General features: G+C 46.7%; 2 protein-coding genes across 2 annotated transcripts; both read right to left on the bottom strand.

Annotated features, from left to right (window-relative positions):
- Nucleotides 1-1,767: 1,767 nt before the first annotated feature.
- On the bottom strand, nt 1,768-3,672 carry LOC135395690 (uncharacterized). The gene has a single exon (XM_064626787.1). The coding sequence runs from the start codon at nt 3,670-3,672 to the stop codon at nt 1,768-1,770; it is 1,905 nt and encodes a 634-aa protein (XP_064482857.1).
- Nucleotides 3,673-3,771: 99 nt separating this feature from the next.
- LOC135395689 (uncharacterized) lies at nt 3,772-4,434 on the bottom strand. Its single transcript, XM_064626786.1, has one exon. It carries the CDS (start codon nt 4,432-4,434, stop codon nt 3,772-3,774), a length of 663 nt encoding a protein of 220 aa, XP_064482856.1.
- Nucleotides 4,435-13,736: the final 9,302 nt, after the last annotated feature.

The raw sequence follows: 13,736 nt of genomic DNA, 5'->3' as shown, positions 1-13,736 counted from the left end.
TATCACGCTCTGAGTCGGTTCGGCCGATTGGCATTGTTGTTTATTGTTTATTCAAATTCAAATTCAAAATACAAATGGAAGTAAAAAACAGACACCACAATAGGGGTTCCATAGCATAGCTAGTTAAGAACACCCATTATATGTGGTGTACTAAAAAATGGCAATTAAAGAACGAAACATAGATGATTCAGGTACCTTGATATCAACCGAGATACAACGATGTGGAAACAATATAACGTCTCAAGTCTTTAACAAAAAATCTATTTTTAAGCTCAGTTGGCAGTTGGTTCCAAATCCTAGGACCAAAAGACGCAATTAATCTCGTACCGTATACATTATTTGGACGAAATAGCGTATATTGATGCAATACCACACTTCTATTGTTTCTAGTGCAAACACGGAACATATCATTTTGGAATGGTGTTGCCCTGGTTGTGACTGAATGGATTAAAAGAGCGCATCGTTCACGCACAAGGTCCGGAAGTGGCACAATGTTAAGCTGATAGAAGAGCCCAGCAGAGTGTGTCCGAAGGTCAACATAAGTTATTATTCTCAAGACCCGCTTGTGTAATTTGAATAAACAATCAAGGTAGGTCACCCAGGTGTTGCTCCAGGACGTAATACAGTATAGTAAATGGGACTGGAAATGGGCAAAATATAACTGTCTCAGGATATACAAGGGTCTGTCTTACTGTATACTTACTTCTGTACACACTGTCTTGCCAAGAACAGCGCATGGCAGGACTTTCTCAATTTTCGGGCCACACTGTCGATTTGTAACCTCCACGACAAAGTACAATCCAGGATAACACCGAGATAACTTATGTGGTCACATCGCTCGATCTTCTGACCAGAGATACTTAAGCTGATATCATTAGCCGTCAAAGAAGGTTTACAAAACACAACGAATTTAGTTTTAGTCATATTAACCGACAGTCGATTTACACGAAACCACTGGGCTATCCCCTCAGCTTCACAGCACAAAGTACGTTCCACATTACCTGCCATTCTAGCACTATAAAAGAAACACGTGTCGTCAGCATCCATGTATGTTGACAATTTTGATGAAACACAGGGAAGATCATAGAGGAAAGAGCATAGGTCCCAGCAGTGAACCTTGTGGAACACCAATGGTTACAGGCAGAGACAAAGAACAGACACCATTAATCTGCGTGTACAATATGACTCGATAAGTTAGATAACTTTAAAAAAAAAATTAACGTAATCCCGCGGATACCATAGCAATACAGTTTCCTCAACAAAATGGAGATCAACCGAATCAAAAGCTTTACACACATCAACGAAGAGCCCAACACAATAAAGGGAGTTATCCAAGGACTCGTTGATTTTTTCCGTCACAGCAAGGACGGCTGTTGCAAACTCGCAGCCTCGTTAAATGGCGCGAAGCACAGAAGCAAGAAGCGTCTTCACCAGTTGGGGGTCTGGGTTACAACTGTCTTTATTTACAAAGAGAAAAAACTGTACAAAAAGGGAGAGAACTGAAACTGGATACACGTATATACAATACACGGCGTTACAGTGAGGAGCGAGCGTGGGGGATCGCCCCGAAACGGTCGGCCATAAATTGTCCACTGCTGTCACTGTCCGCTCCTCCGTTTGCGTTGAGTCCGTGTTCTGTTACATCCTCCCGGCCGACAAAATGGGGTGTGGGAGATAAGAATCCCTGCATTCCAATAGATACATATGTTGTACTGCACGGCGCCACTTGGCAAACGCAGGGTACACGAACATATATGGCCGTCCCTTCTAGCGTGATGAAAAGTGCCGTCTTCCCTCGAGTCGCCGACCAAGTGACGATGTCTTGTACTTGTTTATAGAATTTTCACGAACCACCATAATGACCTTAAGATATGCCTCATGTTGAGCCCGTTTTTTCCAATACTCAGACGTGTCCAAAGGGCCTCGTCTCCTGTAGCCGGCTGCGTTGCGGTACTTCGGCGTGAATCTTCGAACCCATGCGGTGACACGGATGAGCCTTTGTGGCTTGCTGGCTCGTTCGTTTCCTAGAAGAGATGTTTTCCTAGGGACGAAGTGGACAGCCACTGATTTTGTGATCTGTCGTTCCTCTTCGACTGCTTTGTAAATCGCCTCGGATGTTGCGTCGTCCGTTTGCAAAGTCTGAGGTGAAAATTTGAGCTGCGTTGACGCAAGCCGTTCCGGTCCCCTGAGCCACAGATTACTGTGAGATATGTTCTCAATTGTTGTAAAGCGCGTTAGCACGTCAGCTGGGGTTTGTGAATCCGAGCAATATGACCAGCTCTGGCTGTCATGAAGTTTCTCGTGTTGTTCATTACATGGCAGGGACACAATGTAACGGTCTTCATTGCGTTTGAGGCTATCCGTGAAATGCCTCATCACTTCAGCACCAATTTCAGTTGGAGATTTAGGGTCGTCTGTGATGGCGATAGTTTCTAGATCCTCAAACCTTGTTCGGCACGTTTCAGCTGTGTCCACCCTCAGCACACGAACGACAAGGTTGGCGTTTTGCCGCACGGCAGCTCTTGTAGATAATGGGCCCTGGAATGCCCATCCAAATGTAGTTTCGATGGCTGCTAGGCTGTCGTTCGTTTGAGATTTTCGCACATGGCCGGTAAGTAGTTTCCACATTTTATCAGAGCCGAGGAGGAAACTAATGCCGTGGATCGTTGGACAAGCTGATGGTAAAATCTGATCGGCTAGGAAAGCTCCGTCGCCGTGAACTTCTTTCACAGGTTCGTTCTCCATAGCTGTTTGAATCAGATGATTGCATATGAACGGTATGGCTATGGCTTCAAGTGTTACTTCTGCCAGTGTGTGCTGGCTTTTCACGCGCACTTTGACAACGTTGTATCTTTTGCTGTTTGCAGTTTTGGAGTTGGCAAACGTGTTCAGACGTAGCGTTATCGTACCAATTACGTCCAGCTTGAGTAGTTTAGCGAGATCTTCACGAATGAAGGTTCTCTGGTTGCCTCCATCGATAACTCCGCGGAAGTAGACACTCCTGTCTTCGTGGACTCCAAATGCCCTGGATGTTTGAAGCATGACTTCGTTTCCGTTTGTCGGTGTAGCCATGTTTGATGATAGCACGTTAGCTTGAGCGGTACTCTTTGTGTCACTTGCAGAATCTTCGTTATTGTCAGTTGATTTTGTCCAAGTTGGGTCACATAGGGAAGTCGCGTGTCTCCCGTGGCAGGTAGCACAAACAATTCCGGAACGACATTCGCGTGATCGGTGTCCGGTTTTAGTGCATCTGAAGCAGCACTGTTCCTCTGCTAGTTTCATTTTGCGTTCGTCTAGCGGTATTGAACTGTTGGACTTCACTGTGGTGTGAGCTCCTGATCTGCAGAAGACACATGCTTCAGTCCTTTTCCTAGTGTCATTGTAGAGTACATGCGCTGATGGTGGTGGATCTGCTTTGTATGCGTCCTTGCTGTGTCCGTCATTAACGTCCTGCCTTTTATCGACCATGTTGACACCTTCCATGCTCTCGATTTCTATCCTGACAAAGTTAAGGATACTTTTGAGCTCACCGGAGGCATCTCCTTCAGCTTCTGACGATGTTTCCGCGCTGCCTGGATTATTCCTTGCGTCGTACAAAAGGAGTCTCTTCTTTTGTCGTTGGTAGTCCAGTGCCAGATCGGTGGCCAAATTTGAGAGCAGGATTTCACACATCATCGAAGTGTAGCTTTCGCTTGTGACACCTAGCGCCTTTAATCCTCGAACGTGCGCTTGAACGTGGTCGTAGAGTTTACGAAGTCCGTACACATTACGTTATGATTTGACGTACGGAAGTGTCCGAAGCCTTGACAGGTGTTCCCTTTCGATGCGCCTTTTGTCACCAAAGCGTACGGTCAGTACCTCAATGGCGTCTGCGTAACATTCCTCCGTTGCTTGTAGACCAGAAATTGCTGTCGCTGCAGGCCCATCCAGCAAAGAGCGTAGATAGTAGAATTTCTCCGCCTTGGTGAGGGAGTCATTTTCATGAACGGCGCCTTTGAACTGTTCCCAGACGCTTCCCCACATTGCCAGCTCGCCGCGGAACCTCACCAGTTGCAACTTGGGAAGTCGGATACCGTTGGATTTCGTTGTGTTGTTGGATTGAGGCGACGATGCAGTCACTTGAGCTGTCGTTGTTGCTATTGGAGTAGCACCAAGGCCGGAGATCTTCGTTCGCAAATTTGCCATGGTGCTTACGGCGTTGTCCTCATACTGCAATGCGATGTCCAGCTCGGATTCCATCTCGTCATCCTTCAGGTACTGTTCCAACTCGTTATTAAGATGCGTGAGTTCTTCGTTATTTACCCGCAACCGTTCCAGAAGACTCTCAAGTAACATCCGGTCCGTCGATTCGTTAGCGATAGCCGTAGATGCTTCGCCGATGAGTTTCGTCACCTGACGTCTTCTCGATGCACGCTTCTGCTTTGCTCGTTCCATAACTGCAAGATTGCTCGTTGAGGCCTGAAGAAAATCTCCTCCCGCGTTTCGGCACCAGAAATTTGTTGCAAACTCGCAGCCTCGTTAAATTGCGCGAAGCACAGAAGCAAGAAGCGTCTTCACCAGTTGGGGTATGGGTTACAACTGTCTTTATTTACCAAGAGAAAAGACTGTACAAAGAGGGAGAGAACTGAAACTGGATACACGTATATGCAATACACGGCGTTACAGTGAGGAGCGAGCGTGGGGGATCGTCCCGATACGGTCGGCCATAAATTGTCCACTGTTGTCACTGTCCGCTCCTCCGTTTGCGTTGAGTCCGTGTTCTGTTACATCGGCGGTGGCAGTGGACTTTTCGCTCCGGAAACCATGCTGCGCTTCACTTAAGATTGACGGCATATCAACTTTTCAAACACAATATTAGTTACTCTGAGCACCGAAATCGGCCTGTAGTTTTCGACTTTTTGCTTGTCTCCCGCCTTATATTTAGGAACATCGCGAAGCAAGATGGCGGCTGTTTGCAGCAAATGTGCCAGCTGTGTTACAGTGCATGTTACAGTGGGATTGCCAGATATGTTGACTGGAACAATGTGTATCACCGGGAAGTTGTTGAATATAACGACGTATTGAGTTGGGCATTTCACACGCTACAACGTCTGATTTTGCCGTGCAGCTTGGGTATTTGGTACAAGTACCAATATGGGAAGGTCCCATTTTCCGCATTTTCAGTCAGTATGGGGCGTACGTGGGCAATATGGGGCCCATATTGCCGGCATTTTCCCCATATTGGTTCAAACTTGGCAGTATGGGTCCCACACTGGACCCATATCCCCAACACCCAGCCAATATAGGTCTAATATTGTGTGTTGCCTGGGTAGCTTGAATCCCTGACGAATTGAGCCATTACGAAAATTAAAATTTAAACGTGATGAGCTGCAGAAGCATCGAAATGAGGGGAAATGCGCGCTCACTACATGAAGGATCTACAGAACACACTAAAAAGACAGCGGACCGAGGAAATACCCCAAAGAGTCTCGCCAACCGCGAGATATAGCGGCATAGCGTAGTGAGAACACGAACAACGTGCTCCCTCCCGACGTCACCATTCTCGCCGTGACGTCGCGTCGGGCGTGGAACGGGACATAACGGTACTTTAACGTGCGCTGAAGTCTGAGCACGCGGCACACCGTATTTAGCGCACTTTGCGAAAGACAGCGTGTCTAAGCAACTTGCACCCTGCCGCCAAGTTGCTGGCGTCCTTGGCAGGGATCTAAGGGTGGGTTCACACGAGGGACGCATCCCCGGGATAAGTCCGCGGATGATGTAAACGTCACTGCCTACGTCATCAAAATGTGCGTCTTCTCCGGTCCGCGGAGGACCGGAGTCCCACCGCGGACCATTCGTCTCCGACCCACAAACGGTCCCCGTGTTGGCGGGGGACTTGAGGACGGAGCAGCGTCTTTTGACTGTTTTCTTTCTTCTTTCGACTGGCTGTTTTACAGCTCTGACCGCTGAAGCAGAGGAGATTCGAAGAACCGCGTAATAAAAAAGAAAAACCGTGTACGGGTCCTCACGAAGCAAGAAAAAAATGGGGAAAACGTGGGTTTTGCTACCAGCAAGCGGATCTCCAAATACGATGCGCACTACAGCACGGCGTGGAAATGTGACATTACTGCGCATTCAACAACAACAGATAAATTATGATTTTGGTTATTATGATTGACAGGTTTTGCATATATATATATATATATGTCGCTTTGTACTGTAAATAGCCTTTACTACATGTCCAGAGTCGAGAACTGACAGTTGTCTGTTTCCTTCGCTGAAAACTCAGTGCAGTTTTGAGTTATTTGTTTTCAACGAAGAGGACATTTTATGATTCCGCGGCACGGCAACAGAGTTCCTACGCAAAGGTGTCGACCGCGAAATATCTGTTGTCATCGACGACAGCAGTTTCTTCTTGATTTCGCTAGTGCCGTGGTTCCCTGCATTGTGGAATGCTGCAGGTGCAATGTACCCCAACGTACAAAATTTCATTTCTTTTCTGTTCAACCATAGTGCAGAAAAGTGAGACAACTCGTTCACGCAGACTGATAAGTGTAGTTGGAGACGAACTTATCCGCTCCCATCCCTCGTCCCGGGATCCGGACAAAATGTCCCCGGACAAAACGTCCCCGGACGAAATGTCCCCGGACAAATGGTCCCCGGACGAAATGTCCCCGGGCAAAACGTCCCCGAAAATGTCCCCGGACAAAATGTCCCCAGATGCCGTCCGGTTGCACAGCCGTTGGTATATCAAATGTGACAAATGTTTTTCATGCTATCATGTGCAGGGTTGATTGATTTAAATCAGCCAGATTTAAATCACCGATTTTTATCGCGATTTAAGTAATGAATATCAATCAAGATTTAAATCACCTCCCTTATGTTATGTTTGAATTCGAATAGTAAATTAAAACTGGAGACGCGGGGGAAGATGAGACTGAGCCTGGAAATGAACCACTGCCTGAAATATATTATACTTCAGTGACTTTTAGCGCAAACAGCGTCACGTGACCCCTTCAGTGGCTCTCCGGCACACTGGCAAACAATTTGGTTACACATGGCGGGTGGTCATTCCACGAACGTAGAACTTTTCCAGTTATTTCTTTTTCCTATTACTATTCGGTGTAATTCATAATATATAGTTTTCAAATAGATCTCCATTTGCATTAGCTAGTAACTGTTAGCCGCACTGTTAGAAGTCTAGACGCCCTTCTTTGTATGTGCTCAAAAAGTGATTTCGCTATCACGAGGTGGCACACGGAAGCCATGAGGTGAAGATCTGTCTTAGAAGACAAAAATCAACTCAGTGATTTAATCAATATTCATCATATTTAAACGAAAAAAATCTGAATAATTTGATTTTTTAATCCGCCGAACAAGAATGCAGTTGAGGACTGGCAGACGGCTGAGTGACGGCAGCTGGGGACATTTTGTCCGGGGCCTTTTCGGAGGACATTTTGTCCGGGGACGTTTCGTCCGGGGACATTTTGTCCGGGGACATTTTGTCCGGGGACATTTCGTCCGGGGACATTTTGTCCTACACCCCCCTCGTCCCGTGTGAATGCTCGGCGGGGACGAGGACTCCTCCGTCCACGTGACGTCACCACCCGCCGCGGACTTATCCCGGGGATGCGTCCCTCGTGTGAACCCACCCTAACCCGTGACCTTGGGAGTTTTAGGCGGAAGAGCTACGACTGATCCACCGAGGGCGGTGTCATCAATACGGCTACCCCATTTTAGATCGCTCCTTATAATGACACGGAAGTATTTCAAAAATCAACATTCTTCAATAGTTTGTAGCGGTCTGCAGACGACGACAGGCTCTGTGAGCGCTGTGCTCGAGCTCACGGTTCGCCATCGCCAGTTCCATCTCGCTCTCACGTAGCAAAGAAATTGCTTCTCCGCTTCTCTGCCGCCGGCCTGTTGTCATATCTTCACAATTGGTGATCCGGACTGTACCCTGGAGTTTATACTCAAATTCCCAAAATATATTCTTCCTTATATATCCTTCTTCCACACGTGTCCTCTGGTGCTGTCCCATCGTTCCATGAGTATCTATTCTTCCTTTTATATACATATAAGGAAGAAAATTAGCCGAGGCTCTTTGGCTGCACGTGAAGTCGCCATACCAGCATTGGACAGCTATATAGACTACAAGTAATGAAGAGACTTAGGAAGCCGTATAAGAATTAAAAGCAATTGCTAGTGTTATTGCATTTAAAAAATAACATTAAATTGGGAAGTACTAGAAATAGATTTACAGTTACACTTAGGGGTGGACGTTTCGGCAGTCAGCAGTGCCTTCAACAGGAACAGGCTGTTCCTGTTGAGGGCATATGCCGCATTGTGCCGCATATGCCGCATTGCATGTGAAAATGGACCGCTGACATTCTCCCCCCATGCTGAGGAGAGTTGGTCCAGCGCTCGCTTTCCGCATTCCACGACATACTTCTCGTCAAGATGCCGCATTACTAGTTCATCGAATGCGTCTCGATGTGGCTTTTACAGCGCAGTGGCGTTACCGCTTCAGACAAGTTGACTGTCCCCAATGCTGTCACTGCGGTGCTGTAGAAGATCTAGAACACATTCTTCTCCATTGCCCACACTACCAACCTTCACGAACCGTACTCTCTGGATCTCTTAACGAGCTGGATTCTCGCCCCCACCCACTATATATATATATATAGTTGAAATAAATGGGAGACAGAAGACGAAAGTAGGGGAAGTAACAAAAAAGGGGTTTATTAAAACTTAAAAATCATAAAAGTTAGGGAGGATGTCTACGTTACGGCGGAAGCTCCGCCTTCTTCGGGACAAAAGAGCTAAATGTGGCCACGAGGCTGATAAGGGGCTTGAGAATGACGTGGTCGGTTGGGGGAAATTCCCGCCACCTGGCGGTTGTCAATTGGGGAAATTCCAGAGCGTTTCTGTGTCAGGTCCAGGAGTGGGGTCATCGTCCTTGTGGGTCAGTGGGGACCTTGATCTGGCTGAAACGAGAAAAGGCAACAGGGTCTTATCTAGGTTGTTAGACTTCTTATTGTTGACAGCATGCCAGGGTCCTCGTTAATGGCCGATCGGAATTTGTAAATTAGGTAAGATTCCCGTTGTTCCCGGGAGCGGTCGGAGGTAAAGTTCGACTGGAGAATAAAAACTGAGGCTTCGTTGATTGAATGTTCTGGTTGTTTGAAATGGCGTGAGACTGGGAGATTAGGTTTCTTGGTAACATCCGATCGGGGATTGTTGAATCTAATTCGGAAAGAAGTTTTTGTCTGACCCACGTATTGGGCCCGGCATGTGTTGCATTGGATTAGATAGATAACGTTGCATGAGTTACAGTCTACGTCTGCGTTGATCTTGACGGTAAAGTTGGAATTCGTACTTCTGACCGTTTGTGCGGTCTGCATTAGTAGTAGTGTATCAGCTCAACTGGCCCACAACTCACACAGTGGCCTGGACGCCATTAATGAGCAATTAGAGCAATTTGGGACCCCCCACATTAATCAGGACCCACCAGGGAGTCATTACACTAATTGGGGAGCATCTAGGACGTGTCCAGACCACTGTGTGAGTTGTGGGCTAGTTGAGCTGCTAAAAAATAAAAAAATAGATAGAGATAGAGTGGAGAGAAGGAGTTTTGTTGAAGATCAACGACGCCATCTTGAAGGAAGCCGTCCGGAACGGCCGCTGACTGTCGCTGGGCGACCGAGCCCGGAGGCAGGTTGCAAAGCATCGCAGCTATGACCACCAGTTCCGGACATCCTGTGACGTCAGCTGTGACGTCATCATGGCATGTCTGGGCAAGTTAGGACAGCTCTGGACATGCAAGGAGAAAAACACTCGTAATACAGTGGCTGGGAAAGCAAGAGTATGCAAACCATCAATAGCTAACAAGAAAATAGAATTAGTTACACAACAAATGATCCCACCACAACAGGAGCGCAGAACGATGCGACTGCTCCATCCGAGAGGCAGGCAGAGAACTGACTCGTAATGGTTTTTTTCTCCTGTATAAAGCCCCGCAGCTGCACCCCCTAGCGGTTACTTTCTCAACTAATCTCACAACAAAATTATTAAGAATCACGCCAGCGCTACTCCCGGTCCCAAGGCAGAAGATGATAGAAAATGGCGGGAATGCCCGGACAACAGCAACCAGCACCCGACGTGTACGGGCACGAAAATCGCAAACAAAGCGGGAACAAAGTTGGCGAAATCATTAGTTACACAACAAATCACCTCACCACAGTAGGAGCGCAGACCGATGCGACTGCTCTCGTCGACAGCCAGGGATCAAGTGACGACGCTCCGACAAGGAGCGAACGACCGCACGTCTTCTCCCAACGAGAGCCAGAGGTGGACTGACGTAAGCGCCACTCTACGGGTGCTACGCATGCGCGCGCTCGTAGCGCCCTCTGCGCGCTCCTACCGCCACCTGCGAGAGGCTAAGAGAGAAGAGCATTCCTGCGCCCCCTGCTGGCCATTCTCATTGGTCGTGAGGCTAAGTGAGAAGAGCATTCCTGCGCCCCCTGCTGGCAGTTCTCATTGGTCCAGACATCATCCTATTGTCTCAGGGCTACACTGTTTTTTTCCACTAATGCTCCTTTGGTCAATCTGCAGTGAAGCCACGGTATGACGTCATCATGCACCTGCGTGGCTCAAGGACGCGTGCGCTCTAGACAGGGGACCTATTATTTATTGAATCACTATCCCATGATTATTTCCTTTATTCTTCTATAACGATTGAATAGGAAACTATTGCAGAAGAGCACCATGCATGAAAGCTGATTGTAGGAATTCCAAAGTCTTACTAAATGAGACTTGCAAAAGACCAAAATATCCTAACACGTAACTCCATCAACGACAAATAAGAGGACTAGGCACTCAACAAATCAACGCGCGCAGAACTCAGGGCAGCACTATCGTCAAGACGACAATGTTCCTTGTCAAAGAAAGACAAAATACAAAGCGTTAACAAAGGAAAGCATGCATATCGGGGCATGTCAGGACACGTCAGGACAAATTCGCACGACAGTTGGGCAACAGAGGAAAACGAACACTTGAACAGAGTGAAAAAGGCACTCACCATCATTTTTCCCGTTCACAGCATTCCCTCATTGTAAATCCGCTCGTCACAAAATCCACCTGCATCGTCGAACACCATTCACCAGTGACGAACCATACATCCACACCCCATCAGAGGCAGACAGAACCCCACCTAAGCTACGCTCTTCCACTGACGGCCAACGCCAGGATCATAATTACCGTGTCTACACCCGCCAGTGTCCAAGAGAGAAGTGAATCCTTGCGCCCCCTGCAGGCCAGTCTCATTGGTCGTGACGGCATCCTATTGTCTCAGGGCTACCCTGTTTTTTTCCACTAATGCTCCTCTAGACAAGGTCAACCTGCAGTGAAGCCACGGTATGACGTCATCTTGCAGGTGCGTGGCTCAAGAACGCGCACGCTCTAGACATGGGACCTGTTATTTATTGAATCACTATCCCAAGATTATTTCCTTTATTCTTCTATAACGATTGCATAGGGAACTATTGCAGAAGAGCACCATAGAAAAGAGGAGATTATAGCATTTCATTCCCAAAGTCTTACTGTACAGGGAAAAAATGGTGCAGCAAGACATGTTCATCCCACCCGAGAGCCAGGTAGATAATTGAATAATGATGCTTTGTTCCTCCTGAATAAAGTCACACACCTGTCCCCCTCGCGGTTACTCTCTGAACTAAATGAATCGCAAAAGTATTAAGAATAGCACTATTCCCATTCAAGGCAGCACTATCGTCAAGAATATTCCTTGTACAAAAAGAAAAAAACTACATGTAGAAGGAAAGCATGTCAGAACAAGCCCAGGCATGTCAGCGCATGTTTGTCAGACAACAAGGGGGAAAAAGCGAAAAGAAACAAAGAAGGAAACCAGCATCAAACTATTTCCAAGCACACGCACTCCTCTTGTTCAAAAACAGTGCTCATCATAAATCTGTCCAGGGGAATACACACCCATTTTGCTACACTTTTTTCAGTAACAGTCAACGCATTGCTACAGACTGCGTGACATCATCACATCCTGTCTGAAGAAGACACCGGCAAAGACTCCTATTAATTATTGAATCGCAAGATTATTTCCTTTGTCCTACTCTGAATGACATTGATTCTCTCATTAAAATTCAACAAAAAAGCACCCTGCATATTAACTATTTTCACCCCAAAGGCTCATCATGGTCATTAGAATTACAGTAAACTACCACTGCTCCTTAAAATAATAAGTGAGACCACTCAACGTCACCTCCAGGCTTATGTAATACATGACCCTTTCTATGCTCATACATTCGTTGTCTGAGGCTACACCTGCGAGCAAAAACGCGCGGAAGCCGGGTGGGCAAAGTTCCATTCGCGCATTCCGAGCATAAAGGCGGGAAAGCCTGGGAGCAAAGTTCTATTCGCGCACTCCAAAGCACAAGACAGAACGCCTTTACGGGAACATGACGGCATTCCTATACTATATTAATGATTATTGCATTGCAGTTTCGAAAAGCTTCTACAAAACTATAATTTTAGGAGCCCATTAAAATTCAACTTTCTATGGAAACTATAATTGCCCTATTACTTGGATCGCTACTAATGAAGCGCTCCAATTTTTTTCTCTCTTCCCATTTCAGCCTTGTCATGCAGTGAAGCCGACTCATATCCAAAATAATTAATTTACACTGAGGGTGCCGTGCTTCAGGAATTCCTATCCTGCGTTCAGATGCAAGCATTTCTTCACGGATACCTTTAACAGCTGACTTCCTCAACATACCGAGCTCCTAACAGCATCTAACAAACAATCAGAGAAACCCACTTCTCAGCTGCACCATGCGACTTTCTTCTGCGTAAAATCGGTGATTTGAGGAAGAGAGCAGCGAAAAATTGCGCGCACTTGTGCTTGACTTAAAAAACCTGAAGCATATGCTAATAAACTAAGAAAAAGACACTCAGGTCTGGTATGTGATAGTGCCACATACGCAGACGCATTGCCCTTGCGTAAAGAAAGCACAGGACAGGGATACACAAATTTCCTTAGGTGAGCAGGGGAAAGGCTTAAGACCTCAGGTCACCACACATCGCCACGCGGCTAGCACAACATGACACCAACAAGATACTAGCAGCGGGAAGAACTGCAACACTGCTAAACAAGTCCAGACATGCCACGATGACGTCACAAATCAGGAGAAAAAAAGCACACGCATGCACGCACAGAGGACAACGCATTAAACACACGGAGCGCTCAGGAATAATCGTAGCGTTACCGCACATCGCTACGAAGCTCAACGTCTAACACAGGACGACAACAACAACAAGATATTAACGAAGGGTAAAACTGCAACACTGATCAAGCCCAGACATGCGACATCGCATACAAAACACTGCTCATCGGGGAAAAGGCCTAAGCCCGCGGCGGATCATCATAGAGCATACACAACTTCATTTTTCTACTTCGCGTAAACTAAACGCGGTCTGCTTGGAAAACGACGTACAAATTTTCTTAAGGAGCAGAGAAATATAGAAATTTCTACTCCGTGCTCAGATACCAGCATTTCTGCTCAAAAACCTGCAAAATTAAGCACTGCTGACTTCGTCAAGATATCGAACACCCAACAAAATCAAACAAACAACCCCACTTCCACTGGTAGAACACTATTCAGCTTTTACGCAGGAGGCTTTCTTCTACATAAAAGTAGAGAAAATAAGAAAAAGAGCAGCGAAATATT

The sequence above is a fragment of the Ornithodoros turicata genome, chromosome 5 (assembly GCF_037126465.1).
Source record: "Ornithodoros turicata isolate Travis chromosome 5, ASM3712646v1, whole genome shotgun sequence".
Taxonomy (NCBI): domain Eukaryota; kingdom Metazoa; phylum Arthropoda; class Arachnida; order Ixodida; family Argasidae; genus Ornithodoros; species Ornithodoros turicata.
The sequence above is the reverse complement of the archived record's forward strand: the minus strand, read 5'-3'. Positions and strand labels throughout refer to the sequence as shown.